General features: G+C 49.7%; 3 protein-coding genes and 44 non-coding genes across 47 annotated transcripts; all 47 read right to left on the bottom strand.

Annotated features, from left to right (window-relative positions):
• Nucleotides 1–1,795: 1,795 nt before the first annotated feature.
• Nucleotides 1,796–1,868, bottom strand: Trnaf-gaa (transfer RNA phenylalanine (anticodon GAA)). Its single transcript has one exon. It is a non-coding gene; the product is annotated as a tRNA-Phe (tRNA).
• Nucleotides 1,869–1,961: 93 nt separating this feature from the next.
• Trnaf-gaa (transfer RNA phenylalanine (anticodon GAA)) lies at nucleotides 1,962–2,034 on the bottom strand. The gene has a single exon. It is a non-coding gene; the product is annotated as a tRNA-Phe (tRNA).
• A 3,714-nt stretch (nucleotides 2,035–5,748) lies between these two features.
• LOC144160078 (uncharacterized) lies at nucleotides 5,749–6,939 on the bottom strand. Its single transcript, XM_077691689.1, has one exon. The coding sequence runs from the start codon at nucleotides 6,703–6,705 to the stop codon at nucleotides 5,749–5,751; it is 957 nt and encodes a 318-aa protein (XP_077547815.1). The 5' UTR covers nucleotides 6,706–6,939.
• A 159-nt stretch (nucleotides 6,940–7,098) lies between these two features.
• Nucleotides 7,099–7,171, bottom strand: Trnaf-gaa (transfer RNA phenylalanine (anticodon GAA)). Its single transcript has one exon. It is a non-coding gene; the product is annotated as a tRNA-Phe (tRNA).
• Nucleotides 7,172–7,264: 93 nt separating this feature from the next.
• Trnaf-gaa (transfer RNA phenylalanine (anticodon GAA)) lies at nucleotides 7,265–7,337 on the bottom strand. Its single transcript has one exon. It is a non-coding gene; the product is annotated as a tRNA-Phe (tRNA).
• Nucleotides 7,338–7,430: 93 nt separating this feature from the next.
• On the bottom strand, nucleotides 7,431–7,503 carry Trnaf-gaa (transfer RNA phenylalanine (anticodon GAA)). Its single transcript has one exon. It is a non-coding gene; the product is annotated as a tRNA-Phe (tRNA).
• Nucleotides 7,504–7,596: 93 nt separating this feature from the next.
• On the bottom strand, nucleotides 7,597–7,669 carry Trnaf-gaa (transfer RNA phenylalanine (anticodon GAA)). Its single transcript has one exon. It is a non-coding gene; the product is annotated as a tRNA-Phe (tRNA).
• Nucleotides 7,670–7,761: 92 nt separating this feature from the next.
• Nucleotides 7,762–7,834, bottom strand: Trnaf-gaa (transfer RNA phenylalanine (anticodon GAA)). Its single transcript has one exon. It is a non-coding gene; the product is annotated as a tRNA-Phe (tRNA).
• A 1,850-nt stretch (nucleotides 7,835–9,684) lies between these two features.
• Nucleotides 9,685–9,757, bottom strand: Trnaf-gaa (transfer RNA phenylalanine (anticodon GAA)). The gene has a single exon. It is a non-coding gene; the product is annotated as a tRNA-Phe (tRNA).
• A 93-nt stretch (nucleotides 9,758–9,850) lies between these two features.
• Nucleotides 9,851–9,923, bottom strand: Trnaf-gaa (transfer RNA phenylalanine (anticodon GAA)). The gene has a single exon. It is a non-coding gene; the product is annotated as a tRNA-Phe (tRNA).
• Nucleotides 9,924–10,016: 93 nt separating this feature from the next.
• Nucleotides 10,017–10,089, bottom strand: Trnaf-gaa (transfer RNA phenylalanine (anticodon GAA)). The gene has a single exon. It is a non-coding gene; the product is annotated as a tRNA-Phe (tRNA).
• A 93-nt stretch (nucleotides 10,090–10,182) lies between these two features.
• Nucleotides 10,183–10,255, bottom strand: Trnaf-gaa (transfer RNA phenylalanine (anticodon GAA)). Its single transcript has one exon. It is a non-coding gene; the product is annotated as a tRNA-Phe (tRNA).
• A 3,570-nt stretch (nucleotides 10,256–13,825) lies between these two features.
• On the bottom strand, nucleotides 13,826–15,055 carry LOC144160087 (uncharacterized). Its single transcript, XM_077691697.1, has one exon. The coding sequence runs from the start codon at nucleotides 15,053–15,055 to the stop codon at nucleotides 13,826–13,828; it is 1,230 nt and encodes a 409-aa protein (XP_077547823.1).
• Nucleotides 15,056–15,205: 150 nt separating this feature from the next.
• Nucleotides 15,206–15,278, bottom strand: Trnaf-gaa (transfer RNA phenylalanine (anticodon GAA)). The gene has a single exon. It is a non-coding gene; the product is annotated as a tRNA-Phe (tRNA).
• A 93-nt stretch (nucleotides 15,279–15,371) lies between these two features.
• Nucleotides 15,372–15,444, bottom strand: Trnaf-gaa (transfer RNA phenylalanine (anticodon GAA)). Its single transcript has one exon. It is a non-coding gene; the product is annotated as a tRNA-Phe (tRNA).
• A 93-nt stretch (nucleotides 15,445–15,537) lies between these two features.
• Trnaf-gaa (transfer RNA phenylalanine (anticodon GAA)) lies at nucleotides 15,538–15,610 on the bottom strand. The gene has a single exon. It is a non-coding gene; the product is annotated as a tRNA-Phe (tRNA).
• Nucleotides 15,611–15,703: 93 nt separating this feature from the next.
• On the bottom strand, nucleotides 15,704–15,776 carry Trnaf-gaa (transfer RNA phenylalanine (anticodon GAA)). The gene has a single exon. It is a non-coding gene; the product is annotated as a tRNA-Phe (tRNA).
• Nucleotides 15,777–15,869: 93 nt separating this feature from the next.
• Trnaf-gaa (transfer RNA phenylalanine (anticodon GAA)) lies at nucleotides 15,870–15,942 on the bottom strand. The gene has a single exon. It is a non-coding gene; the product is annotated as a tRNA-Phe (tRNA).
• Nucleotides 15,943–16,035: 93 nt separating this feature from the next.
• Trnaf-gaa (transfer RNA phenylalanine (anticodon GAA)) lies at nucleotides 16,036–16,108 on the bottom strand. Its single transcript has one exon. It is a non-coding gene; the product is annotated as a tRNA-Phe (tRNA).
• A 93-nt stretch (nucleotides 16,109–16,201) lies between these two features.
• On the bottom strand, nucleotides 16,202–16,274 carry Trnaf-gaa (transfer RNA phenylalanine (anticodon GAA)). Its single transcript has one exon. It is a non-coding gene; the product is annotated as a tRNA-Phe (tRNA).
• Nucleotides 16,275–16,367: 93 nt separating this feature from the next.
• Trnaf-gaa (transfer RNA phenylalanine (anticodon GAA)) lies at nucleotides 16,368–16,440 on the bottom strand. Its single transcript has one exon. It is a non-coding gene; the product is annotated as a tRNA-Phe (tRNA).
• A 93-nt stretch (nucleotides 16,441–16,533) lies between these two features.
• Trnaf-gaa (transfer RNA phenylalanine (anticodon GAA)) lies at nucleotides 16,534–16,606 on the bottom strand. The gene has a single exon. It is a non-coding gene; the product is annotated as a tRNA-Phe (tRNA).
• A 93-nt stretch (nucleotides 16,607–16,699) lies between these two features.
• Nucleotides 16,700–16,772, bottom strand: Trnaf-gaa (transfer RNA phenylalanine (anticodon GAA)). Its single transcript has one exon. It is a non-coding gene; the product is annotated as a tRNA-Phe (tRNA).
• Nucleotides 16,773–16,865: 93 nt separating this feature from the next.
• Trnaf-gaa (transfer RNA phenylalanine (anticodon GAA)) lies at nucleotides 16,866–16,938 on the bottom strand. The gene has a single exon. It is a non-coding gene; the product is annotated as a tRNA-Phe (tRNA).
• A 93-nt stretch (nucleotides 16,939–17,031) lies between these two features.
• Trnaf-gaa (transfer RNA phenylalanine (anticodon GAA)) lies at nucleotides 17,032–17,104 on the bottom strand. Its single transcript has one exon. It is a non-coding gene; the product is annotated as a tRNA-Phe (tRNA).
• A 93-nt stretch (nucleotides 17,105–17,197) lies between these two features.
• Trnaf-gaa (transfer RNA phenylalanine (anticodon GAA)) lies at nucleotides 17,198–17,270 on the bottom strand. The gene has a single exon. It is a non-coding gene; the product is annotated as a tRNA-Phe (tRNA).
• Nucleotides 17,271–17,363: 93 nt separating this feature from the next.
• Trnaf-gaa (transfer RNA phenylalanine (anticodon GAA)) lies at nucleotides 17,364–17,436 on the bottom strand. Its single transcript has one exon. It is a non-coding gene; the product is annotated as a tRNA-Phe (tRNA).
• A 93-nt stretch (nucleotides 17,437–17,529) lies between these two features.
• On the bottom strand, nucleotides 17,530–17,602 carry Trnaf-gaa (transfer RNA phenylalanine (anticodon GAA)). Its single transcript has one exon. It is a non-coding gene; the product is annotated as a tRNA-Phe (tRNA).
• A 93-nt stretch (nucleotides 17,603–17,695) lies between these two features.
• Trnaf-gaa (transfer RNA phenylalanine (anticodon GAA)) lies at nucleotides 17,696–17,768 on the bottom strand. The gene has a single exon. It is a non-coding gene; the product is annotated as a tRNA-Phe (tRNA).
• A 93-nt stretch (nucleotides 17,769–17,861) lies between these two features.
• Nucleotides 17,862–17,934, bottom strand: Trnaf-gaa (transfer RNA phenylalanine (anticodon GAA)). The gene has a single exon. It is a non-coding gene; the product is annotated as a tRNA-Phe (tRNA).
• A 93-nt stretch (nucleotides 17,935–18,027) lies between these two features.
• On the bottom strand, nucleotides 18,028–18,100 carry Trnaf-gaa (transfer RNA phenylalanine (anticodon GAA)). The gene has a single exon. It is a non-coding gene; the product is annotated as a tRNA-Phe (tRNA).
• Nucleotides 18,101–18,193: 93 nt separating this feature from the next.
• Trnaf-gaa (transfer RNA phenylalanine (anticodon GAA)) lies at nucleotides 18,194–18,266 on the bottom strand. Its single transcript has one exon. It is a non-coding gene; the product is annotated as a tRNA-Phe (tRNA).
• Nucleotides 18,267–18,446: 180 nt separating this feature from the next.
• LOC144160098 (uncharacterized) lies at nucleotides 18,447–26,781 on the bottom strand. The gene is made up of 2 exons (XM_077691708.1): nucleotides 26,124–26,781; nucleotides 18,447–19,911 (listed from the first exon to the last, which is right to left on the bottom strand). Exons 1-2 carry the CDS (start codon nucleotides 26,779–26,781, stop codon nucleotides 18,524–18,526), a joined length of 2,046 nt encoding a protein of 681 aa, XP_077547834.1. The 3' UTR covers nucleotides 18,447–18,523.
• Trnaf-gaa (transfer RNA phenylalanine (anticodon GAA)) lies at nucleotides 20,060–20,132 on the bottom strand. The gene has a single exon. It is a non-coding gene; the product is annotated as a tRNA-Phe (tRNA).
• On the bottom strand, nucleotides 20,226–20,298 carry Trnaf-gaa (transfer RNA phenylalanine (anticodon GAA)). The gene has a single exon. It is a non-coding gene; the product is annotated as a tRNA-Phe (tRNA).
• Trnaf-gaa (transfer RNA phenylalanine (anticodon GAA)) lies at nucleotides 20,392–20,464 on the bottom strand. Its single transcript has one exon. It is a non-coding gene; the product is annotated as a tRNA-Phe (tRNA).
• On the bottom strand, nucleotides 20,558–20,630 carry Trnaf-gaa (transfer RNA phenylalanine (anticodon GAA)). Its single transcript has one exon. It is a non-coding gene; the product is annotated as a tRNA-Phe (tRNA).
• Nucleotides 20,724–20,796, bottom strand: Trnaf-gaa (transfer RNA phenylalanine (anticodon GAA)). The gene has a single exon. It is a non-coding gene; the product is annotated as a tRNA-Phe (tRNA).
• Nucleotides 20,890–20,962, bottom strand: Trnaf-gaa (transfer RNA phenylalanine (anticodon GAA)). Its single transcript has one exon. It is a non-coding gene; the product is annotated as a tRNA-Phe (tRNA).
• On the bottom strand, nucleotides 21,056–21,128 carry Trnaf-gaa (transfer RNA phenylalanine (anticodon GAA)). The gene has a single exon. It is a non-coding gene; the product is annotated as a tRNA-Phe (tRNA).
• Trnaf-gaa (transfer RNA phenylalanine (anticodon GAA)) lies at nucleotides 21,222–21,294 on the bottom strand. Its single transcript has one exon. It is a non-coding gene; the product is annotated as a tRNA-Phe (tRNA).
• Trnaf-gaa (transfer RNA phenylalanine (anticodon GAA)) lies at nucleotides 21,388–21,460 on the bottom strand. The gene has a single exon. It is a non-coding gene; the product is annotated as a tRNA-Phe (tRNA).
• Trnaf-gaa (transfer RNA phenylalanine (anticodon GAA)) lies at nucleotides 21,554–21,625 on the bottom strand. The gene has a single exon. It is a non-coding gene; the product is annotated as a tRNA-Phe (tRNA).
• Nucleotides 21,720–21,792, bottom strand: Trnaf-gaa (transfer RNA phenylalanine (anticodon GAA)). Its single transcript has one exon. It is a non-coding gene; the product is annotated as a tRNA-Phe (tRNA).
• Nucleotides 21,886–21,958, bottom strand: Trnaf-gaa (transfer RNA phenylalanine (anticodon GAA)). The gene has a single exon. It is a non-coding gene; the product is annotated as a tRNA-Phe (tRNA).
• Nucleotides 22,053–22,125, bottom strand: Trnaf-gaa (transfer RNA phenylalanine (anticodon GAA)). Its single transcript has one exon. It is a non-coding gene; the product is annotated as a tRNA-Phe (tRNA).
• Nucleotides 22,219–22,291, bottom strand: Trnaf-gaa (transfer RNA phenylalanine (anticodon GAA)). The gene has a single exon. It is a non-coding gene; the product is annotated as a tRNA-Phe (tRNA).
• Nucleotides 26,782–26,901: the final 120 nt, after the last annotated feature.

The raw sequence follows: 26,901 nt of genomic DNA on the forward strand, positions 1-26,901 counted from the left end.
AAAGCGCCCAGACAAACTGGACATCACGTTTTGCACTACTGCGCCGCTGCTCCGACGTATTAAAATGAGACACCCATCCGATAAACCAACGGCATGGCTGACACAGACTTCATAACTGGAATTGAACACCCCCACCATCCTTTCCGTGCTTTGCTCGGTCTCTACTTTAGTCTCCTGAAAGGCCACGACGTCTAACTGCCTTTCGCTGATGAGTCTGTACAATTGACTTTGACGTTTGCGCTCAGAAAGACCGCGTACATTAAGGGTGGCACAACGCAGATGATATGAACACCGCATGAATGGAAGGTGAAGGCACGTCGCACATTGTTACACACGCTTTACAGAAACACTGGCCCCGCCCCCTTTTCTACCCCTCAAAAAAGAAAAAGTGTTGTCCGTGCCGTAACGCTCACTCGAAGACCTCTCCCCAAAAAACAGCAAACGTTTCGCTTACGGTGGCTTCACCGTTGCATGTCCTCTGTCATAAGGCGTGGTGTTGGGCTTTGGCTTGAAGCTTGGACGCCTCAGCATAACCCCTCCCACACTTGCCTTGACGTTGCCGGAGTCACCAGAGTCCTCACGCTTGTCGTCCTCCTTACGCGGCCGCTTGACGGTGGCTTCGGGGTCGTCTCCGTCACCGTCGCCGGCGTCACGCACTTCACGAGATGAGGCGGTGTTCGTCGGACCCGCCCCAACACACTCCTCACTTTTCGCGTCCAGCACGGGTGCCACTGGCGTAGGGTCGTTCTGGGAGGTCGATTGCTGCTCCGCGGGCGCAGCATTTACGTCCTCCACGCCTGGTTCCGCCAAAGGGTCCCCGGGTGCGGACGCACCACCTCCACCGGCCGCGGCCGCCTCCGCCTCCTCCTCATCCATACGGTTTTCGGCCGCGTCCGCGCCTCTGACAGGTCCGGTGACATGTGCATACGTCCGCACGCACTGTGTCGCTTCGTGACCGAAGCGGCGGCAGACCGTGCAGCGAGGCACCTTGCAGTCGCGCCTCATATGGCCCGTCCCCGAGCAGCGGAGGCACTGCGGGGCCCTGCCTGGCACGACCACGAGCGCCTGGCATCCCGCAACCCGGAGCTCGTGCGGCAGGTCGTCGATCCTCACACCGGCGTTGAGCCTGAGGGTCACCGACCGCGTCGTCGAACCTTTCTCGTTCATGCCCTTGACCCGCCACTTCTCGCGTCCGCTGTCGATGACACGCCCGTACGGTAGCAGCGCCGCTCGCACCTCCTCGTCCGGCACGTTGTAAAGAATCCAGTGCAATTTCATCCGCACATCTTGGTTCGCCGGATCGATGACGAGGCACCGGCGCTCCTTCACCTTCACGTCGGTGGCCGCGAGCATGCGCTTTACGCCGCCTTCGTCCCTGAATGTCAGGGCCCATACGTGGTTCATTTGATACGCCCCCAAGGCAAGCACCTCGGGGAGCAGTTCCAAACGAGCCAAAGTGTCCCTGAAATCTTCGACGCGATAAGGCCTCGCACGAACGTCCGCATGTAGAAAAATGGTGTTTAAAACACACCGACCTGTTGGCAGCATTGGCAAACTCACGGGGTAATCTTCCGATTCCTGTCCAAAAAACCTGTTTCCGCGGCCAGACATGGCCGCATTCACCGCTCCTGAGGAGCCAATCATCCCGCGTCCGCACACTAGCGCGGCCGGAAGCAGAATCCCCCCAACTGAGCTATTCCGGCTGGGCGAGAGCTGACAGCTGTTTTCACGAAGAGTGCAATGACGGCGAATGAGCGGAATAAAACCAAGTGTATCGAGCACAAAAGGAAGTACGTGCCGAAACCCGGGATCGAGCCAGGGACCTTTAGATCTTCAGTCTAACGCTGTCCCAACTGAGCTATTTCGGCTGGGTGAGAGCTGGCAGTTGTTTTCACGAGGACTGCAATGACGGCGAATGAGCGGAATAAAATCAAGTGTATCGAGAACAAAAACGAAGTACGTGCCGAAACCCGGGATCGAACCAGGGACCTTCAGATCTTCAGTCCAACGCTCTCCCAACTGAGCTATTTCGGCTTTTTTTTTTATCACCTTTTGCACACATGTAATACAAGTCACGGATAAATTAAAAACCGCCTGCCAAACTTTGGCTGACGGAAGGACTTAAAATAAACATCAAAAGTACACAACTCTTCCAAAACAGGAAGCCATTCAAGTTCGGGGTCCTGTAACTTGTACACTTCATACAAAAGCGTTACATTTTGAGAAAAATACTTGCTTACAGTGAGCGCATTCAGGTCCGCATGTCTCACAGCCATTCTGGACCTCCAAATGGCATGTAACCCTAGCGCCATTATCATATCATACGGGACTTCATCTTCGCGCTCAACCGGAAGGAACCGAATGCCATGCGCTGAAATGGGCAGGTCTTTCTTTAACGTTCTCTGTAAGACGTCCCAAAAAAATACGGCGTCCCAGCACTCCGTGAAAACATGTTCCACTGTTTCGGCTTTCGCACACAGCGTACACATGTTTGACCAACCAATAAACAGCCCCTTCTCCTCCATCCATGTTTTAACTGGCAGTGTTCCTGTATGTAACTTGAAAAAGAAAGTTTTCACGCATGCTGGGACTGCCATTTTTTTCACGCGGGATAACACATCCTGCCCAGGACCAGAACTAAACATTTCACGATAACGTGGTACGGGGAACAGCATCTCCCTCAAATTATTTGTAAGGGTTTTTCTCGAAACAGTGGCTAAATATTCTACTGAAAATCTCACAGTAAGAAAACGAAAAGACTCAACCACTTCCTTCATATAGCCTTTCACGGCTCCACATCTATCACTTACAGAAGAAACAATATACATAGGCAAGGCATCTACTAATGTAATCTGCATTAAAGTGCGAAGAAATGGATCACGTGTATCACGCAGAAACATAAACCGGTTTACAAGCTGGCGAACAAATACATGACACAGGCCAACACCCCCATGCCTTACTCGGCGAAAAAGGTTACTCCGACTGGAACGCTCCCACACCGATGACCAGATAAAGACTGCGAATACTCTGTGCATTCGCTGCCCGTGGACTCGTGAACAATGAAGCACCTGCAGCACATACCACAGCTTTGCCAAAAGAAAAAGGTTGCATACCGTGGCTCGTGCGAAAACAGACAATGCGCGACCGCCCCACTTGGTTGTTTTTTCGCGCAGCTTCGCCGTCTCGGATTCCCAGTACTCGCCGCTATCCTGATAGCGATCCAGCGGAACTCCGAGATAACGCGCTGGTGTACGCGACCAAGACACGTTTTCAAATACAGATGGTGTTGACCCCCACTCCCCGTGAAAAAAACCCGCACACTTGGCCCAATTAACACAGCTGTTAGTAAGACTACAAAACTCCCTTGTTATCGATATGGCTGCGCTTACACTCTCCTCGTCTTCACAAAAAACCGCCACATCATCCGCGTATGTTAGTAACTTCACCTCGCATGTGTGTAACTGAAAACCACGTACTCCACTGTCATTAATTATTCTTAAACAAAAGGGTTCCAAATAAATTGCAAACAGAAGAGGAGATGCTGGACATCCTTGTCGCACAGAAGACAGTACAGGAATACTTCCCGTGACATTCTTGTTGATTATAAGTTGCGTGCAGCACTGAGAGTACGCCATACGCACTCCCTGTATGATCACATCACCAACATTTATATGCTCCAAAATACAAAAAAGAATCTCATGGCACACTCGATCGAACGCTTTTTCGAAATCAATCTGAAGCATAGCGACCCTTTTAAAAAACATATCACAACACTCCAGCACACTGCGCGCAACATGAACATTTGTTACTATACTCCTCCCCTTTATACCACAGGTCTGATGCGGCCCTACTACACTTGTTATAACACTCTGCACTCGTTGCGCTAAGATCTTCATAAGGATTTTATAATCTACATTGGCCAATGTAATCGGCCGGTACCCAGAAACCGACTGAAGTTTAACACGGTCTTCCGATTTGGGTATGAGGACGGTGTGTGTGCGACCAGACGACGGCGGAAGTACCTTGGACTCGTACGCCTCGCGAAAGACCATAAATAAAAACGGAGTTACTATATCCGAGAACCTTTTATAAAAATCCGCACCAAGCCCGTCAGGTCCTGGCGACTTACCTACTTTTAACTCCGATATTGCCGTCTGAATTTCGCCAAGCGATATCGGTCGTTCTAACTCCTCCCTCACATCGTCTCCCAATCTTGGCATGGCTGGAAGAAAGTCTCGCTTGAACTCGTCAGTTTTTGGAACTGTGGGGCTAAACAAATCTGTGTAATGTTCTTGAAACGCACTTTTTATGTTCTCTTTGTCACTGGTAAGCGCGCCTCGCCAGTATATTTCCTCGATACCATTTCCTCCCGCGTACCGAGCTTCGTCTTTTATCGCTCGCTTTGTTGGCGCTTCGCCGGCCAAAAACACCTCGGCCCTCGCCCTCACGGTCGCTCCCCGATATCTTTCTATATCGATGGCTTCTAGCTTATTTTTAATGGTTCTGATATCTTCTTTATATGCCCCAGGCATTTCGCTTTCGAGTTTTAACATGTGTTGCAGATTATTTCTGAGTTTGTTTTCCACTTCCCTCTCTTGCCGTTTAAGCACTGTCCCCCTCTCCATCGCTACCATTTTGCATTCCTGTTTGAATACCTCCCACCTTTCCCGCCAGCTGCTGATTTCGTCGTTTGTTTGTTTTTCCGCAATTTCCTGTACTCTATCCGTGAATGTGGTGTCTTGTAATAATTTTACATTAAATTTCCAAAGTTCCCAGCTGAACTTCTTACAATCCTCCCTCCTTTCCCCCAACAAAAATGAAACCAGGCAGTGGTCACTAAAAGAGACACTATCGACCACGTAGTTCTTGCACGCCGCAGCGAGCTCGAAAGATACGTATGCACGATCCAGCCGCGCATGGCTCGTGCCCTGAAAGTGCGTGAATTTTAAAGCACTTCTGTTAACCGCACAGTGTGCTACATCGGCTAGTTCGCAGTCTTCAAGAACTTCTGTCAAGACCCTTGCACTCTGATCAATTGTTCGCGGCGACACATTTCTGTCTCTTCGTTCTAACACACAATTGAAGTCGCCCAATAAAATTACTCTTTCTTGCTTCTTTAAATAATCAGACAACCCTTCGAAAAAAACCGTCCTGTCCCTTGCAACATTTGGTGCATAGATACACACTGCACGAAAATCTACTCCACAGTAGTTGAAATCACAACACACAAGCCTGCCAGTTTCGCTCGAAATAACTGATCGTACACGAATACCAACTGAATTTCTAACCAAAATACAACACCCCCCAGAAGTTCCCACAGAATGACTCACGCAAACGCTGTAACGCCCACTAAAGGGCCTTATCATGCTCTCGGTGCTGCCTTCGCTTTCAATTTTTGTTTCTTGAATGGCCATTATATCTATTTCTTTGTCGTCCATAATCCTTCGCAGCTGATATTGCTTGCGCCTGGCCCCAAGCCCTCTTACGTTTAATGTAGAAATGCAAAGTGGCCTATTTAAAGTAGCCATTACATCGAATTAAAGCACACCAAGAGCATAAAAAACAAAGACCAGCTCAACGAACCCTAGACTCCAGTGTAGCGACGGCGGATATCCCAAGTATGTTGCCGTGCTCTTGTCCATAGTAGCTGCTCAACACTCCCCGGAGACGGCTGCTCGTTGCGCTGCACTGCACGGAGAACATCACTGGGCCTTATTGACATTGCAGGGACGCAAAAGGGGCTTCACGTTAAGTGTCCGGTGGCTTCCTGGGCCGCTCCGCGTTGACGTTCGGCTTCACTTTAACCGATGCCCGTCGAGCATGCGTCGGAGCTTTCGCCGGCGGCTCGTCACCGCTCGGCTCGACGGTGCTGGCCTGTTTTTCTTCGACAGCATCCCTTGCACGCTTTGCAGAACCAGAAAGAACACCTGCCATCTCAACCTCTTCTTCTTCCTTGCTTTTATCTCCCTCCGACGCCGAGAGTGGTGCTTCGGCCAAGCCTGAACTGTCCGTGGGGATTTGGTGGCCCTGCACGTCCGGGGATTCGGTGGGAGTGCCACCTTCGGCGGGTGGTTCGGCGCTCGGTGCCACGGCGGCTGCAGGTTCAGGGGGCGTTGCCTCCTTCACCACGTCCTCGTCCTTGCCCTTCGAAGCGCTCTCCGCGTCTTCGGCGTCCATCACGTACTCGGCCTTGTGGTCGTCATCCCCTGGTCCGGCAACGTTCGCGTAAGTGCGGACGCACTCGCTCTCGCTGTGGCCGAAGCGGCGGCAACGCCCGCACCGTGGGACGCGGCACTCCCGCCGAATGTGGCCACTCCGGTGGCAGCGCAAACAAAGCGGTACCCGTCCGGGCACCACGACAAGGGCGTGCTCACCGGCGATGCGTAGCTGATGCGGGATGTCGTCTACGGTGACGTCTGACTTCAGTCGTAGGGTGACCAGGCGTGTCGTCGAGAGCTGCGAAGTGCAGCCCGGCACACGCCAGCGGTCACGGGTCACTTCGGTGACCTTCCCGTAAAGCGACAGGGCGCCTCGCACTTCGTCGTCTGGGACGTTGTGGAGCACCCAGTGCAGCTTTAGGCGTACGTCCTGGCTCCGCGGATCGATGATAAGGCACCTCCGCCCCTTCACTTGAAGTTCGGAGGCGGCAACCAGCTTCGCAGCTCCCTCGGCATCCTTGAACGTCACGGCCCACAGGTGGTTCATCTGATATGCGCCCAAGGCCACAACCTCGGGCAGCAAATTCAGACGCACCAGCGGGTCACGGAAATCTTCCACCTTGTATGGCCTGGCTTTCACGTCCGCGTGCAGAAAAATGGTGTTCAGAACAGATGGTCCGGATGGCAAATGAGGCAGAATAACTTGATATTCCTGGTTTGCAGAGTTGTCAAAAACAGAAGACCTGGTACCGCGGGCCGATGTGCCCGCCAAAGCCGCCCCTTGAACGGAGCTCGCCATCCTGCGTCCGCACCGCGCAGCGGCCGGAAGCAGTCGAGCTATTTCGGCTGGGTGAGAGGTGGCAGCTGTTTTCACGAAGACTGCAATGACGGCGAATGAGCGGAATAAAATCAGGTGTATCGAGCTCAAAAAGGATGTACGTGCCGAAACCCGGGATCGAACCAGGGACCTTTACATCTTCACTCTATCGCTCTTCCAACTGAGCTATTTCGGCTGGGTGAGAGCTGGCAGTTGTTTTCACGAGGACTGCAATGACGGCGAATAAGCGGAATAAAATCAAGTGTATCGAGCACAAAAAGGAAGTACGTGCCGAAACCCGGGATCGAACCAGGGACCTTTAGATCTTCAGTCTAACGCTCTCCCAACTGAGCTATTTCGGCTGGGTGAGAGGTGGCAGCTGTTTTCACGAGGACTGCAATGACGGCGAATGAGCGGAATAAAACCAAGTGTATCGAGCACAAAAAGGATGTACGTGCCGAAACCCGGGATCGAACCAGGGACCTTTAGATCTTCAGTCTAACGCTCTCCCAACTGAGCTATTTCGGCTGGGTGAGAACTGACAGCTGTTTCCACGAAGAGTGCAATGACGGCGAATGAGCGGAATAAAACCAAGTGTATCGAGCACAAAAAGGAAGTACGTGCCGAAACCCGGGATCGAACCAGGGACCTTTAGATCTTCAGTCTAACGCTCTCCCAACTGAGCTATTTCGGCTCGGTGAGAGGTGACAGCTGTTTTCACGAGGACTGCAATGACGGCGAATGAGCGGAATAAAACCAAGTGTACGAGCACAAAAAGGAAGTACGTGCCGAAACCCAGGATCGAACCAGGGACCTTTAGATCTTCAGTCTAACGCTCTCCCAACTGAGCTATTTCGGCTTTTTTTTTCTTTATTGCCTGGTTTTGACAACACACAAAACATTACAGATCATCACAATAAAACACTCAACTCAGGAAAAATGGGGCTGCCAGCGAATAACGGGCTGGCGTTGTCATTAAAAAAGCCTGATCTTTGTCAGCTGCTCCATTTCTGGCAGCCAAACCGGGAATAACTCCCGAGACTTAATAATTTCGACAAAGCGACCAACACTCTCTTTGAAATACTGTAGTGCAAAACGGGCATCAACATCATTATACAGTCTTGCTGTGCGCGAGCGCCATATGCTATGGAGGCCCAGTACCATTACTAAATCATAAGGCACTCCAGCCTCATTGTCCACTGCAAGAAATCGTATACCGTGAGGGTTTAACGGAAAGTCTTTTCGTAATGTCCTTTGTAGAACATCCCATAAATACACCCCCTCACAACAATGCAAAAACACGTGGTCGATTGTCTCTGGTAATTTACATCTAAAACAGTCTGTCCCCCATGGTACAAATAGCCCCCTCTGTTCCATAAATGTTCTTACTAATAATGTACCTGTATGCAGCCTAAAGAAAAAAGACTTGACCCCTGGCTGAATTTGCATCTTTTTCACCCTCTAAGAACGTCCTTGCCTGGGCCTCCAGAGTACATAGCTCTGTACATTAGCACAGGGAACACGGTATCCACAATATCGTTATACAGGTTTTTCCATTTTACCGTACTTAAGTATTCTTCTGAAAACCGCGCGTTCAAAAAAATTTACACTTCGAACGACTTCTTTGAAAAAACCAAAAATGCCTCCATGCATATGCCCAGTGGTTACAACAAAGTCAGGCAGAAGCCTGCCCAACCTTACCTGACATACTGTCCTCAGAAAGGGGTCCCTTACATCCCTTACAAACAGAAATCTATTTACAAGCTATCGCACAAATAAGTGCGCCAATCCCAGACCCCCATCTTTGATTCGCCTGAACAGGTTGGTGCGGCTGCACCTCTCCCAATTCGAGGCCCACACGAAAACAGCAAGGACCCGATGCAGCTTTTGCACATTTGCACGCGAACAGTGCAGCACTTGCATCACGTACCACAGTTTACTAACGAAAAACAGGTTGCACACTGTTGCCCTAGCAAAGGTTGACAAATACGCCCCCCTCCACTTGTCTGCCTTTGCTCGTGTCTCCTGTGCTAGTTCGTGCCAATACGGCTCACTATCTTTATAAAACTGTAGCGGGGCTCCCAGGTACTTTACGGGTGTTGTTACCCAGCTTACGTTGGCGAAAGTGTCAGGGGTTGATTGCCATTCTCCATGCCAGAACCCCAGGCACTTTCCCCAATTTACAAGGCTCCCTGTCATAGTACTAAACTGTTTTGTTATCTCAACTACTTTACTGATACTGTCTGTTCTCACAGAATACCGCAATGTCGTCTGCATAAGCCAATACTTTTACCTCGGCCTCATGCACTCGGAACCCTCGAATTTCGATGTCTGTGAGGATACGTAAACACAATGTTTCAATATAAATGCAGAACAAAAGTGGACTGAGGGGGCAGCCCTGGCGTACAGAGCGTTGCACGTTAATGGGCGCTCCCAATACTTTGTTCACAACTAACCGCGTGGTGCAATTCCGGTACGCCAATGCTACCCCCTCTTTGATAACTGAACCGACGTTGATATAACCCAAAATAGAGAACAATACTTCGTGTGATACACAATCAAAGGCCTTTTCAAGGTCTAGCTGAAGCACAGCGACTCCCACTGAGCTATTTCGGCTGGGTGAGAGCTGGCAGTTGTTTTCACGAGGACTGCAATGACGGCGAATGAGCGGAATAAAACCAAGTGTATCGCGCACAAAAAGGAAGTACGTGCCGAAACCCGGGATCGAACCAGGGACCTTCAGATCTTCAGCCTAACGCTCTCCCAACTGAGCTATTTCGGCTGGGTGAGAGCTGACAGTTGTTTTCACGAGGACTGCAATGACGGCGAATAAGCGGAATAAAATCAAGTGTATCGAGCACAAAAAGGAAGTACGTGCCGAAACCCGGGATCGAACCAGGGACCTTTAGATCTTCAGTCTAACGCTCTCCCAAATGAGCTATTTCGGCTGGGTGAGAGGTGGCAGCTGTTTTCACGAAGAGTGCAATGACGGCGAAGGAGCGGAATAAAATCAGGTGTATCGAGCTCAAAAAGGATGTACGTGCCGAAACCCGGGATCGAACCAGGGACCTTTAGATCTTCACTCTAACGCTCTCCCAACTGAGCTATTTCGGCTGGGTGAGAGCTGGCAGTTGTTTTCACGAGGACTGCAATGACGGCGAATGAGCGGAATAAAATCAGGTGTATCGAGCTCAAAAAGGATGTACGTGCCAAAACCCGGGATCGAACCAGGTACCTTTAGATCTTCACTCTAACGCTCTCCCAACTGAGCTATTTCGGCTTTTTTTTTTCTTTATTGCCTGGTTTTGACAACCCACAAAACAACATTACAGATCATCACAATAAAACACTGAACTCAGGAAAAGTGAGGCTGCCAGCCAATAAAGGGCTGGCGTTGTCATTAAAATAGCCTCAGCTTTGTCAGCTGCTCCATTTCTGGCAGCCAAACCGGGAATACCTCCTCAGATTTAATAATTTCGACAACGCGACCAACACTCTCTTTGAAATAATGTAGTGCAAAACGTGCATCAACATCATTATACAGCCTTGCTGTGCGAGAGCGCCATATGCTATGGAGGCCCAGTACCATTACTAAATCACAAGGCACTCCAGCCTCATCGTCCACTGCAAGAAACCGTATACCATGAGGGTTTAAAGGGAAGTCTTTTCGCAGTGACCTTTGCAGTACATCCCATAAGTACACTCCCTCACAACAATGCAAAAACACGTGGTCAATTGTCTCAGGTAATTTACATCTAAAACAGTCTGTCCCCCATCGTACAAATAGCCCCCTCTGTTCCATATATGTTCGTACTAATAATGTACCTGTATGCAACCTAAAGAAAAAGGACTTGACACCTGGCTGAATTCGCATTCTTTTAACCCTCTTAAGTACGTCCTGGCCGGGGCCTCCAGAGTACATAGCTCTGTACATTGGCACAGGGAACACAGTATCCACAATATCATAATACAGATTTTTCCTTTTAACCGTACTTAAGTATTCTTTTGAAAACCGTGCATTCAAAAAATTAACACTTCCCACGACTTCTTTGAAAAAACCAAAAATTCCTCCATGCATATACCCAGTGGTTACAACAAAGTCAGGTAGAAGCCTGCCCAGCCTCACCTGACACACTGTCCTCAGAAAGGGGTCTCTTACATCCCTTAAAAACAGAAATCTATTTACAAGCTGTCGCACAAATAAGTGCGCCAGTCCCAGTCCCCCATCTCTGATTCGCCTGAACAGGTTGGTGCGGCTGCACCTCTCCCAATTCGAGGCCCACACGAAAACAGCAAGGACCCGATGCAGCTTTTGCACATTTGTACGTGAACAGTGCAGCACTTGCATCACGTACCACAGTTTACTAACGAAAAACAAGTTGCACACTGTTGCCCTAGCGAAGGTTGACAAATAAGCCCCCCTCCACTTGTCTGCCTTTGCTCGAGTCTCCTGTGTTTGTTCGTGCCAGTACGGCTCACTATCTTTATAAAACTGTAGTGGGGCTCCAAGGTACTTGACGGGGGTTGTTAACCAGCTTACGTTGGCAAAAGTGTCAGGGGTTGATTGCCATTCTCCATGCCAGAACCCCAGGCACTTTCCCCAATTTACAAGGCTACCTGTGATTGTGCTAAACTGTTTTGTTGTCTCAACTACTTTAATAATACTTTCTTTGTTCTCACAGAATGCCGCAATGTCGTCTGCATAAGCCAATACTTTTACCTCGGACTCATGCAATCGGAACCCTCGAATTTCGACATCTTGGAGGATACGCAAACACAATGTTTCAATATAAATGCAGAACAAAAGTGGGCTGAGGGGGCAGCCCTGGCGCACAGAGCGTTGCACGTTAATGGGCGCTCCCAATGCCTTGTTCACAACTAACCGCGTGGTGCAATTCCGGTACGCCATTGCTACCCCTCTTTGATAACAGAACCGACGTTGATATAGTCCAAAATAAGAAACAATACCTGGCGCGATACACAATCAAAGGCCTTTTCAAGGTCTAGCTGAAGCGCAGCAACGCCTACATGCATGGCATCGGAACACTCCAGCAAACACCTTGCCTTATGTATATTGGTGCAAATAGACCTTCCCCGTATGCCGCAAGTCTGATGAGGACCGACTATTTTATGTATCACTCCCTGGAGCCTACTTGCTAGTATCTTCATAAATATTTTATAGTCCACATTCGTAAGTGAAATGGGCCTATAAGACGTAACCTGCTTAAGTTTTCCAACATCTTCTGTTTTGGGAATTAACACCGTGTGAGCAGTTCCGTAAGAAGGTGGCAGTGATTTCAACTTAAACGATTCATTAAAAACAACCGCTAATACCGGTGATAGTTCACTCTTAAATTCTTTGTAGAACGCCGCAGTCAACCCATCCGGGCCTGGCGATTTCCCCGGGTTTAAATTATCAATGGCGTCTTCAACTTCTTTCGATGCTATTGGTTGTTGCAGCCACTCCTTTGTTTCATCGTCAAGCTTAGGCATGTTGGTGAGGAATTCTTTCCTGAAGCTTTCAATATCGGCAGAGCGAAATGCAAAAAGCGACTGATAGTGCTCAAAAAAGTCACGCTCGATGTGCTTACTATCCCCAGAAGTTTCGCCGCTCCAGTCAATCTCGGTTATATGATTACGACGAGCATGCGCTTTCTCGAGCCCCAAGGCCCGCTTTGTAGGTCTTTCCCCCGCTATCGCCTGGACCAGTCTTGCTCGTACAAGCGCTCCGTGATAGCGCTCTTCGTCGATTATTTCTAGCTTTTGTTTTGTTTGCCTGATGTCGTCTTTGTACACGCCCGGCTGTTTGCCCTCCTGCTCTGTCAGCGTTTTTAGTAATTCTCGGGGCGACGTTTCCTTTTCGTTTTGTTGGAACCTTATGCAGCTGGCCCGTTCGATTGCTTTAATTTTTGACGCTTCTTTTGTTAGTTCCCACATTTCCAAGATATTATTTTGGCTGCCCTGTTCGAATTTGCTAATTTGGTCCTTTACTGTGTTGCTGAAATTTTCGTCTTTTAAAACCTTTTCATTTAACTTCCACAATTCCCAAGTAAAATTGTTCCGACGCTTTTTGTGCCCTATTCTGCACGCGACAAGACAATGATCGCTGAAAGACAATGGCAGAACACTGTAGTTGCTGCACATTGCGACCATTTCCAACGATACGTAAATCCGGTCCAGTCGGGCGTGGCTAGCGCCTTGAAAATGCGTGTATTGCACGCTTCTTGCGCCCTCCAAACATTCGGCAACATCCTCAAGACCGAATTTCACAATATGATCATACAACAAATCAGTGCTGACATCCTTGAACGGCCTTTTGCTTGTTTTGTCACGTGCAGTTAACACGCAATTAAAATCTCCTAATAGTAATATTTGCTTATCTGTGGTGAGGTGCTGCCTGATACTATTAAAAAAGTCGGCACGCTCGTCCCCAGAATTGGGGGCATAAATGCACAACACACGCCACTCGACACTGCGAAAAGAGATATCGCACACCACTAATCGCCCCGACAAACATGACATAACGGTTTGGACAGCTAAGCCCGGTAGCTTTCGCACGAAAAGCACGCAACCCGCGGAAGTGCCGACTGCGTGACTAACACATGCGAAGTACCTCGACGTGAAACGCCGCACCATGCTCTCAGTCTCTGCCTCCCCCTGCACCTTGGTTTCCTGAACCGCCAACACATCAACGTCATGCTCGGTTAAAAGCCGGTACACTTGGCTCTGTTTTCTTTTCCCAGCCAATCCCCTGACGTTGAGTGTAGCTACGTTCAGTGCGAGGTCGTCAGACAGTATCGTTCAATTAGAGGCTGAGAGCATGGCGCTTACCTTTCGCGTCTTGAGCTGGCTACGCGCTCCCGCCCGCCGCTGCGCTGTCCCCTGCGTTGCGCTGTTGGGGGGGCGTTTCCGGGGGTTTCCTGTAGGGTGGTATGGTGGGCTTGGGTCTGAACGACGGGCGCCGTATCTGCGTTGTTTTCGCGGGCGGCTCCTCGCTGTTCGTGTTACCACTGCTGTCGTTCCCGTCTGCTGCGTCTAAGTGGGGGCGTTTGACGGTCCCCGCCGGAGTCGCTGCTCCATCTGTGTCCATCGTTTCCGGGTGTTGCCCCGCCAGCGCAACGGGGGGCTCAGCCGAAAAGCACTTTTCGTCGCTTTTAACCGAGCTCTCCTCCGGTACTGCCGTCTTTGGTGGGGTGGCCTCCGGGGTTTTCACTCCCTGGGTGAGGCAGCTTTCCCTTGGGGTCACGGTGGTAGCTTCGGAGGGCTCACCACCACCAGCGCCTTGAGCTGCTTCCTCTGCCTCGACGACGTCCATAAGGTGCTCGGTAGTACCCTCGTTGTCAGCGGGCCCCGTCACTGATGCGTACGAGGGCACGCACTGCGTATCGACGTGACCAAAACGCCGACACCTAGAACAACGGGGCACCTTGCACTCCCGCCGCACATGTCCCTGGCCGTTGCAGCGAAGGCACTGCATGGGACGTCCCGGTACCACGACGAGGGCGAGCTCACCCGCAACCTTTATCTGGTGCGGCAGGTAGTCAATCTTGAGGCCTCTTTTCAACTTCAGCAGCACCGTCCTCGTCGTGGAACCCTTGTCGGTGACGCCCTGGATGCGCCACCGCTCCCGGTTCACCTCGGTCACCTTGCCGTACGACACCAGTGCAGCTCGGATGTCGTCATCGGCTACGCCGTGTAGTAGCCAGTGCAGCTTCAGTCTGACCTGTTGGTCTTCCGGGTCGATGACGACGCACCGCCGGCCCTTTACTTGAAACTCCTGGACTGCGAGCATCTTCTTCGTTGCTTCGGCGCTGTTGAACGTTATTGCCCACACGTGGTTTATCTGGTAAGCCCCCAAGGCGACAACCTCGGGGAGCAGACCAGTCCGTGCGAGCGCATCGCGAAAATCTTCGACCTTAAACGGCCTGGCCTTCACGTCGCCATGCAAAAACAACGTGTTTAAAACAATGCGTCCGGTAGGCAGTTGCGGCAGAATAATCTGGTACTCCTCGTTATCGCTTCCCGTTGGCCTGTTTCCGCGGCTCGGCTGAGCCGCTATCACCGCTCCGCTGGAGCTCATGATTCGCACGCCCGTCCGCGAGCGTGGCCGGAAGTAGAATGACTGAGCTATTTTGGCTGGTTGAGTGCTGGCAGTTGTTTTCACGACGACTGCAATGACGGCGAATGAGCGGAATAAAATCAAGTGTATCGAGCACAAAAAGGAAGTACGTACCGAAACCCGGGATCGAACCAGGGACCTTTAGATCTTCAGTCTAACGCTCTCCCAACTGAGCTATTTCAGCTGGGTGAGAGGTGGCAGCTGTTTTCACGAAGAGTGCAATGACGGCGAATGAGCGGAATAAAACCAGGTGTATCAAGCTCAAAAAGGATGTACGTGCCGAAACCCGGGATCGAACCAGGGACCTTTAGATCTTCAGTCTAACGCTCTCCCAAATGAGCTATTTCGGCTGGGTGAGAACTGACAGCTGTTTCCACGAAGAGTGCAATGACGGCGAATGAGCGGAATAAAACCAAGTCTATCGAGCACAAAAAGGAAGTACGTGCCGAAACCCGGGATCGAACCAAGGACCTTTAGATCTTCAGTCTAACGCTCTCCCAACTGAGCTATTTCGGCTGGGTGAGAGGTGGCAGCTGTTTTCACGAGGACTGCAATGACGGCGAAGGAGCGGAATAAAATCAGGTGTATCGAGCTCAAAAAGGATGTACGTGCCGAAACCCGGGATCGAACCAGGGACCTTTAGATCTTCACTCTAACGCTCTCCCAACTGAGCTATTTCGGCTGGGTGAGAGCTGGCAGTTGTTTTCACGAGGACTGCAATGACGGCGAATGAGCGGAATAAAATCAGGTGTATCGAGCTCAAAAAGGATGTACGTGCCAAAACCCGGGTTCGAACCAGGGACCTTTAGATCTTCACTCTAACGCTCTCCCAACTGAGCTATTTCGGCTGGTTGAGTGCTGGCTGTTGTTTTCACGAGGACTGCAATGACGGCGAATGAGCGGAATAAAATCAAGTGTATCGAGCACAAAAAGGAAGTACGTGCCGAAACCCGGGATCGAACCAGGGACCTTTAGATCTTCAGTCTAACGCTCTCCCAACTGAGCTATTTCGGCTGGGTGAGAGGTGACAGCTGTTTTCACGAGGACTGCAATGACGGCGAATGAGCGGAATAAAACCAAGTGTATCGAGCACAAAAAGGAAGTACGTGCCGAAACCCGGGATCGAACCAGGGACCTTTAGATCTTCAGTCTAACGCTCTCCCAACTGAGCTATTTCGGCTGGGTGAGAGGTGGCAGCTGTTTTCACGAGGACTGCGATGACGGCGAATGAGCGGAATAAAACCAAGTGTATCGAGCACAAAAAGGATGTACGTGCCGAAACCGGGAATCGAACCAGGGACCTTTAGATCTTCAGTCTAACGCTCTCCCAACTGAGCTATTTCGGCTGGGTGAGAACTGACAGCTGTTTCCACGAAGAGTGCAATGACGGCGAATGAGTGGAATAAAACCAAGTGTATCGCGCACAAAAAGGAAGTACGTGCCGAAACCCGGGATCGAACCAGGGACCTTTAGATCTTCAGTCTAACGCTCTCCCAACTGAGCTATTTCGGCTGGGTGAGAGCTGGCAGTTGTTTTCACGAGGACTGCAATGACGGCGAATGAGCGGAATAAAATCAAGTGTATCGAGAACAAAAACGAAGTACGTGCCGAAACCCGGGATCGAACCAGGGACCTTTAGATCTTCAGTCTAACGCTCTCCCAACTGAGCTATTCCGGCTGGGTGAGAGCTGGCAGTTGTTTTCACGAGGACTGCAATGACGGCGAATGAGCGGAATAAAATCAAGAGTATCGAGAACAAAAACGAAGTATGTGCCGAAACCCGGGATCGAACCAGGGACCTTTAGATCTTCAGTCTAACGCTCTCCCAACTGAGCTATTTCGGCTGGGTGAGAACTGACAGCTGTTTCCACGAAGAGTGCAATGACGGCGAATGAGCGGAATAAAACCAAGTGTATCGCGCACAAAAAGGAAGTACGTGCCGAAACCCGGGATCGAACCAGGGGGCTTTAGATCTTCAGTCTAACGCTCTCCCAACTGAGCTATTTCGGCTGGGTGAGAGCTGGCAGTTGTTTTCACGAGGACTGCAATGACGGCGAATGAGCGGAATAAAACCAAGTGTATCGAGCACAAAAAGGAAGTACGTGCCGAAACCCGGGATCGAACCAGGGACCTTCAGATCTTCAGTCTAACGCTCTCCCAACTGAGCTATTTCGGCTGGGTGAGAGGTGGCAGCTGTTTTCACGAAGAGTGCAATGACGGCGAATTAGCGGAATAAAATCAGGTGTATCGAGCTCAAAAAGGATGTACGTGCCGAAACCCGGGATCGAACCAGGGACCTTTACATCTTCACTGTAACGCTCTCCCAACTGAGCTATTTCGGCTGGGTGAGAGCTGGCAGTTGTTTTCACGAGGACTGCAATGACGGCGAATAAGCGGAATAAAATCAAGTGTATCGAGCACAAAAAGGAAGTACGTGCCGAAACCCGGGATCGAACCAGGGACCTTTAGATCTTCAGTCTAACGCTCTCCCAACTGAGCTATTTCGGCTGGGTGAGAGGTGGCAGCTGTTTTCACGAGGACTGCAATGACGGCGAATGAGCGGAATAAAACCAAGTGTATCGAGCACAAAAAGGATGTACGTGCCGAAACCCGGGATCGAACCAGGGACCTTTAGATCTTCAGTCTAACGCTCTCCCAACTGAGCTATTTCGGCTGGGTGAGAGCTGGCAGTTGTTTTCACGAGGACTGCAATGACGGCGAATGAGCGGAATAAAATCAAGTGTATCGAGAACAAAAACGAAGTACGTGCCGAAACCCGGGATCGAACCAGGGACCTTTAGATCTTCAGTCTAACGCTCTCCCAACTGAGCTATTCCGGCTGGGTGAGAGCTGACAGTTGTTTTCACGAGGACTGCAATGACGGCGAATGAGCGGAATAAAATCAACAGTATCGAGAACAAAAACGAAGTACGTGCCGAAACCCGGGATCGAACCAGGGACCTTTAGATCTTCAGTCTAACGCTCTCCCAACTGAGCTATTTCGGCTGGGTGAGAACTGACAGCTGTTTCCACGAAGAGTGCAATGACGGCGAATGAGCGGAATAAAACCAAGTGTATCGCGCACAAAAAGGAAGTACGTGCCGAAACCCGGGATCGAACCAGGGCGCTTTAGATCTTCAGTCTAACGCTCTCCCAACTGAGCTATTTCGGCTGGGTGAGAGGTGGCAGCTGTTTTCACGAGGACTGCAATGACGGCGAATGAGCGGAATAAAACCAAGTGTATCGAGCACAAAAAGGATGTACGTGCCGAAACCCGGGATCGAACCAGGGACCTTTAGATCTTCAGTCTAATGCTCTCTTTTTTTTTTTTCTTTATTGCCTGCTTGGCACATACATAGGACATGTAATATCAGTACACAAAATATTACGCACACATATGCACTGGCCCTACTTGGGCAGTGCGGCGAGTTAAAATTCTTTCAGTGCAACCAAGCTGTCCAACAGAGGTAGCCACTCAGGCGGCTCTTTTTGAAGCCTGTAAATTTCTCTCATGTACACCATACTCTCTTTGAAATACACTCTCGCAGGCTGAGCGTCCACATGAGCGTGTCTGTCAGCCATTCGTGTCTTCCAAATACTATGGAGACTCAGCAGCACAAACATATCATACGGCACGCCCCCACTGCTTTGAATGGACAAGAAACGAATGCCATGGGGCGTTATTACAAGGTCTTTTTTAAGCGTGCGCTTCAGAATGTCCCAGTGAAAAACGGAGTCTGAGCAGTCAAGAAATATGTGGTCGATCGTTTCTGGCTTCAGACAAATGCGACAGTTAATGGACCAAGCCACAAATAAGCCTTTTTCTTGAAGCCATGGTTTCACTGGGAGCGTGCCAGTATGCAATTGAAAGAAAAAACTTTTCACAGATGGTCGCACAGGCATTCTTTTCACTCGCTTCAACACATCCCTTCCACCCTCTCCTCTGTACAAGGAGCGGTACAGAGGTTCAGGCAAGCAAACATCAAGCAAATCCTTATACAAATGTTTACGAGAAACACTACCTAAATATTCAACGGAAAAACGGGCTTTAAGAAATTTGAAAGAGTCGACTACCTCACGGAGGTAACCTCGCACACGATTGTGTGTCACATCACTTGACGACACAACGAAATCCGACAACTCATCTCGTAGGAACACTTGGACTACAGTTCGTAAAAATAAATTATTCTGGTCTCGCAAAAAAATATATCTCGCTACTACTTGTCTCAGAAACAAGTGTGCAAGGCCGACACCTCCGTTTTTTACAGAACGGAAAAGATTTGTTCGACTGGTGCGTTCCCATGTTGAACCCCAGAGGAAAACTGCAAATACTCGGTGCAACCTTTGCACCGCACCCCTGGCCATGCACAATACCTGCAACACATACCACACTTTTGCGACAATAAAAAGATTACAAACAGTCGCCCGCGTAAACACAGACATATCACGGCCTCCCCATTTCGACGTTTTCTCGCGCGCCTGCTCTGTTTGCTCTTTCCAGTGTTCGGAAGGGTCCCTGTAGTACTCAAGCGGCACACCCAGGTACCTCGTGGGAACCACAGTCCACTGAACGTTTTCATACACAGGTGGTGTGGTTTCCCACTGACCGTGCCAGAATCCCGAGCACTTATTCCAATTTATGGTGCTGCCAGAAAGTTTACAAAAAGCTGTGACGTCCTTTACCGCCTCGTTGATGCTGTCCTGCTCTGTACAAAACACCGCAATATCATCTGCGTATGCCAGAATCTTGACTTCAATTGAGTGCAGCTTAAAGCCATTTATTCTATTGTTGGTCAAAATCTTTAAACAGAAGGGTTCTAAGTACATCGCAAAAAGCACAGTCTAACGCTCTCCCAACTGAGCTATTTCGGCTGGGTGAGAACTGACAGCTGTTTCCACGAAGAGTGCAATGACGGCGAATGAGCGGAATAAAACCAAGTGTATCGAGCACAAAAAGGAAGTACGTGCCGAAACCCGGGATCGAACCAGGGACCTTTAGATCTTCAGTCTAACACTCTCCCAACTCAGCTATTTCGGCTGGGTGAGAGGTGACAGCTGTTTTCACGAGGACTGCAATGACGGCGAATGAGCGGAATAAAACCAAGTGTATCGAGCACAAAAAGGAAGTACGTGCCGAAACCCGGGATCGAACCAGGGACCTTTAGATCTTCAGTCTAACGCTCTCCCAACTGAGCTATTTCGGCTGGGTGAGAGCTGGCAGTTGTTTTCACGAGGACTGCAATGACGGCGAATAAGCGGAATAAAATCAAGTGTATTGAGCACAAAAAGGAAGTACGTGCCGAAACCCGGGATCGAACCAGGGACCTTTAGATCTTCAGTCTAACGCTCTCCCAACTGAGCTATTTCGGCTGGGTGAGAGGTGGCAGCTGTTTTCACGAGGACTGCAATGACGGCGAATGAGCGGAATAAAACCAAGTGTATCGAGCACAAAAAGGATGTACGTGCCGAAACCCGGAATCGAACCAGGGACCTTTAGATCTTCAGTCTAACGCTCTCCCAACTGAGCTATTTCGGCTGGGTGAGAACTGACAGCTGTTTCCACGAAGAGTGCAATGACGGCGAATGAGTGGAATAAAACCAAGTGTATCGCGCACAAAAAGGAAGTACGTGCCGAAACCCGGGATCGAACCAGGGACCTTTAGATCTTCAGTCTAACGCTCTCCCAACTGAGCTATTTCGGCTGGGTGAGAGCTGGCAGTTGTTTTCACGAGGACTGCAATGACGGCGAATGAGCGGAATAAAATCAAGTGTATCGAGAACAAAAACGAAGTACGTGCCGAAACCCGGGATCGAACCAGGGACCTTTAGATCTTCAGTCTAACGCTCTCCAAACTGAGCTATTCCGGCTGGGTGAGAGCTGGCAGTTGTTTTCACGAGGACTGCAATGACGGCGAATGAGCGGAATAAAATCAAGAGTATCGAGAAGAAAAACGAAGTACGTGCCGAAACCTGGGATCGAACCAGGGACCTTTAGATCTTCAGTCTAACGCCCTCCCAACTGAGCTATTTCGGCTGGGTGAGAACTGACAGCTGTTTCCACGAAGAGTGCAATGACGGTGAATGAGCGGAATAAAACCAAGTGTATCGAGCACAAAAAGGAAGTACGTGCCGAAACCCGGGATCGAACCAGGGACCTTTAGATCTTCAGTCTAACGCTCTCCAATCTGAGCTATTTCGGCTGGGTGAGAGGTGACAGCTGTTTTCACGAGGACTGCAATGACGGCGAATGAGCGGAATAAAATCAAGTGTATCGAGAACAAATACGAAGTCCGTGCCGAAACCCGGGATCGAACCAGGGGCCTTTAGATCTTCAGTCTAACGCTCTCCCAACTGAGCTATTTCGGCTGGGTGAGAGGTGGCAGCTGTTTTCACGAAGAGTGCAATGACGGCGAATGAGCGGAATAAAATCAGGTGTATCGAGCTCAAAAAGAATGTACGTCCTGAAACCCGGAATCGAACCAGGGACCTTTAGATCTTCAGTCTTACGCTCTCCCAACTGAGCTATTTCGGCTGGGTGAGAACTGACAGCTGTTTTCACGAGGACTGCAATGACGGCGAATGAGCGGAATAAAATCAGGTGTATCGAGCTCAAAAAGGATGTACGTGCCGAAACCCGGGATCGAACGAGGGACCTTTAGATCTTCACTCTAACGCTCTCCCAACTGAGCTATTTCGGCTGGTTGAGAGCTGGCAGTTGTTTTTACGAGGACTGCAATGACGGCGAATGAGCGGAATAAAATCAAGTGTATCGAGCACAAAAAGGAAGTACGTGCCGAAACCCGGGATCGAACCAGGGACCTTTAGATCTTCAGTCTAACGCTCTCCCAACTGAGCTATTTCGGCTGGGTGAGAGGTGGCAGCTGTTTTCACGAAGAGTGCAATGACGGCGAATGAGCGGAATATAAATGAGGTGTATCAAGCTCAAAAAGGATGTACGTGCCGAAACCCGGGATCGAACCAGGGACCTTTAGATCTTCAGTCTTACGCTCTCCCAACTGAGCTATTTCGGCTGGGTGAGAACTGACAGCTGTTTTCACGAAGAGTGCAATGACGGCGAATGAGCAGAATAAAACCAAGTGTATCGAGCACAAAAAGGAAGTACGTGCCGAAACCCGGGTTCGAACCAGGGACCTTTAGATCTTCAGTCTAACGCTCTCCCAACTTAGCTATTTCGGCTTTTTTTTTTCTTTATTGCCTGCTAGTGACATGATACAATCGACAGACACAACGCTTGGTGGATGGATGTGAAACAGTAGCCTCTCTTATGCTGCGTCAAGAACTAAAATTTTTTCAATGATGCCAGGCTATGTAATCTTGTGATCCACTCAGGTGGGGCTACTTGCACTCGGTAAACTTCCCTGATGTACGTTATACATTCAATAAAGTATTCCCTGACGGGCCTAGCATTGGCATCAGCATGCCTGACCGCCATACGAACTCTCCACAAACTATGTAGAGATAGGAGCATGATCATGTCATAGGGCACTCCCCCTTCATTTTCCGTTGGAAGGTACCTAATGCCGTAAGGAGAAAGTGGCAGGTCCTTTTTCAAAGTCCTCTGCAGAATGTCCCAATGAAATACTGCGTCCCAGCAATCCAGGAAGATGTGTTCAACTGTTTCTATTTTTTTGCCCAAACGACAGTTTACGGACCCGTAGACAAATAACCCCTTTTCTTTCAACCAAGGATTCACAGGAAGAGTGCCGCTATGCAACTGGAAAAAGAAAGTTTTTCAGAGTGCTCTAACTGGCATTTTCTTAATTCTTTGAAGAAGATCTTTGCCTTTTCCAGTTGGGTACAGCGACCGGTATATTGGGACGGGCAAGCATACATCAACAAGATCTTTGTACAGACGTTTCCGCGTGACAACACTCAGGTATTCTGTCGAAAATCGCACTTTAAGGAGCTTGACGGCACCTACAACTTCACTCAAAAACCCTCTCATAGACACTGGTCTTGAATCACTAGTTGACACAACAAACTCAGGGAGAGTGTGCGATAGCCTTGTCTGAATAACATGGCGCAAAAAAGGATCGCTTTCATCACGAAAGAACATGAACCGTGCGACCACTTGTCGCAGAAACAGATGTACAAGGCCCAAACCCCCTGCCTTCGCTGAACGAAAAAGGTTCGTGCGACTCGTTCTTTCCCAAGTTGACCGCCACAAAAACAGCACGAACACTCGGTGTAACTTTTGAACTATAGTTCTTGACATACACAGGGCTTGTAGAACATACATTACCTTCGCAACAAGAAACACGTTACATACGGTCGAGTGTGCAAACATAGACAAGTCCCGTCCACCCCACTTGAGCGTTTTCTCTCGTGTAGCCTCAATTTGCTCCTTCCAGTACTCGTCTGGGTCTCTGTAACACTCAAGTGGCACGCCTAAATACTTAACTGGACATACACTCCACTGGACGTTTGCAAATGTGGACGGCGTGGTTTTCCAATCCCCGTGCCATAAACCTGAACATTTTTTCCAATTGATTTTGCTCCCAGTCACTTCGCAAAACAAGGAGGCTTCTTTTACTGTCTCCTTCACGCTATCTGTGTCCTCGCAGAACACGGCAATGTCATCCGCGTACGACAGTACTTTCACTTCACTTGACTGAAGCCTTATCCCGTGTACAGCACTATTTTCCAGTATTTTCAAACAAAAGGGTTCGAGAAAAATCGCAAATAGCAACGGATTCAAAGGGCACCCTTGCCGTACCGATGACAGAACGGGGAAGCTCTGACTCACGTTTTTGTTTATCACTAGGTTTGCTGTGCACTGCTTGTATGCCATCGTCACGCCTTCTAAAATGACCGACCCTAGGTTCATATGGCGCAAAATGCTGAACAATACTTCGTGCCCCACCCTATCGAAAGCATTTTCCAGGTCAATTTGTAACATTGCCACTTTACCACCTAGTGCATCAATCATCTCTAATATACTTCGCGCCACATGAATGTTTGTGTAAATTGTCCTTCCTTTAATCCCACATGTTTGGTGTGGCCCCACTATTTGTTTAATGACTAACTGTAACCTGCTTGCCAGAATTTTCATTAAGATCTTGTAATCGACATTGGTAAGGCTAATCGGTCGGTAACACTCGACTTGCAGCAGCTTCTCTGGATCGTCGCTTTTGGGAATTAAGACGATGTGACTTCTTTGAAAGGACGACGGCATTTTTTTACACTCGTACGCTCTCGTAAACACCGCGTGCAATATCACCGCTAAATCTTTCTTGAACGTTTTGTAAAAAGCGGCGCTGATGCCGTCCGGCCCTGGTGACTTGCCCTTTCCCAGTTCATCGATTGCCTTTCTATTTCACTAGCACTTATCGGTTCCTCCAGTCTCGCCTTGACCTCTTCATCTAAATTTGGCATAAGAGACAAAAATTTACTTTCATAGTCTTCTTTAAACCAACATTGATGACTAAAAAGACCTCGATAGTGCTGAACAAAATCGCGTACTATCAGGTCGCTGTCTTCAGTAACTTCATTTCCGCATCGTATCCTAGTGATTTCGTTGCGTTTCGCATACCTTTTTTCTTCCCCTAACGCTCGCTTCGTCGGTGTCTCATTTGACCATAACCGTACCGCGCGTGCGCGTATCGTTGCCCCCCTGTATCTTTCGATATCGATAACCTCGAGGGCATTTTTCACTTCTTTGATTTCTTTACTAAATATTCCAGGCGCTGCGCATTCCTGGCTTAGCAAAAACTTCAATTGCGTATGCAGCTCTTCCTCTTTTTTCCTTTCATTGTACCGTAGTACACTCGCACGCTCTATTGCTTTCATTTTCACGTCATTCTTAAACTGCTCCCACCGAACAATAACATCACCTTTTCCGATAAACTCGTGCACCCGCTCATTTACTATGTTCACAAACTTTTCATCTTCGAGTAGCTTTGCGTTAAGCTTCCAGAGATTCCAATTAAATCTCGCCTTTTTTTGCTTTTTACCTATCGTAAGCGTCACCAACGCGTGGTCACTAAAGGATACTTGATTGACATTGTAACTTGTGCAACATGGTATAAGCTTCAGCGATGCGTACAGCCTGTCCAGCCTTGCATGACTCTGGTTTTGGAAGTGTGTGTATTCTGGCGGCTGGCCACTGGCCAGAGCGGAGCCAACATCCTCTAACTCATACTCGTGTACCAGTTCATTCAAGAAAATGGCGCTTTTGTCCCTGACAGGCCTCCCCTTTACTCTATCTTCAGCGTTACATACGCAGTTAAAATCTCCAAGGAGTACAACATTCCTGTCGGTGCGTAAAAAGCTCTCCACTCGCACAAAGAACACTTTTCTATCATTCTCTTTGTTTGGTGCATATACACATACAACACGCCAGTACATTTCCGACAAAAAGAAATCGCACACAGCCAGTCTGCCGTCATCGCCTGCCGTTACACTTTCTTCCACAATACCTAGGCTACTCCGCAGTAAAAGTAAACAGCCCCCTGACGTACCCACAGCATGGCAAACACACACGTTGTAGTTTCCTCGAAACTGCGAAATAATCTGCTCCGTCTGCTCCTCAGTTTCTACCTTAGTCTCTTGAATGGCGATTAGGTCAAGGTCATGTTCAATAAAGAGCCTACTCAGCTGGCACTGCCTCCTTCTGGCCGCCAAACCACGGACGTTTATCGTACCTACTCGCAATGCTGTTTTATCCATTGATGTCTCGATTAATGGCACAGACTAGGAGCAGAAATTTCGCTGCATCTCTCAATACACTGTTGGCAACCTACTACACCCACCCACCCACGCATACACACACACACACACACACACCCAAACCCAAAAAACCTCGTGATGGTGGCATACCTCGAGGGCACTTTGCAAGAACGTTGAGGGCTTTGAGTCTGCCATTACAAGTCTCTACTTTCAACACGTGTCCACCCTCATTTTTTGGGGGGCTTCGATGCACTCTTATGTCTCTCCATTGGAATGTTCGGTCTCACCTTCAGTTTCGGTCGACGCCGAACCCTGGTTTCCGTAGACAGTTCACACGCACTAGTGTTCCCGGAGCCTTCGTCGTGGTCATCGTCGTCGTCATCGTCGTCGTCGTCCCGGACCCGTTTGCCACTCGCGCCGTTGGCGTCGGCCATTTCAGCGTCTGCCTCGTCCTGTGGTGTTCCTTGCAAGTCGTCGCTTACAGGAGGTTGGCTTCCGTCGCTGGTGGGGCCGGCTCGCTGGGTTGGAGTAGCGGACAGCACTTCCACAATTTGTGGTTCACCGCTCTGCTTTCCTTCTGGCTGCTCTTTCGCTCCTAGTTGAAGCTCGGGGGTGGTGGTTCGGCCGCCGTCCCCCTTTGCCTCGTCCTCCCCCTTGTCGCTGCCCTTTTCACCCTTGGCGTCGTCCTTGACGTCTATTGCCGCTGCACCGGGTTCTTCCTCTCGTGCCCTGGCTGCTTCTTCCGCATCGGCTTCATCCATGAGGTGTTCCGACGCTTCGTCGACGACCGCTGGACCAGTGACACTTGCGTAAGTCTTGACGCAAGCGTCGGCGTCATGACCGAAGTGTCTACACGTTTCACAGCGGGGCACTCGACATTCCCTGCGGACTTGACCTGTGCCGCGACAGCGTAGGCACATGGGGGGCCTACCCGGGACAGCGACCAGCGCATTGTCCCCCGCGACACGTAGCTGATGAGGCAGGTCCTCCACTTTCATCCCGGCCTTCAGTTTGAGCGACACGGACCGCGTCGTTGACGCTTGCTCGAAACAGCCGCGAACTCGCCACCGCTCCCTCGCTACTTCGGTTACTTTTCCGTAGGGCGCAAGAGCTACCCG

The sequence above is a fragment of the Haemaphysalis longicornis genome, unplaced genomic scaffold (assembly GCF_048455015.1).
Source record: "Haemaphysalis longicornis isolate Haplotype H1 unplaced genomic scaffold, Haemaphysalis longicornis Haplotype H1 scaffold_1, whole genome shotgun sequence".
NCBI classification, from domain to species: Eukaryota; Metazoa; Arthropoda; class Arachnida; order Ixodida; family Ixodidae; genus Haemaphysalis; species Haemaphysalis longicornis.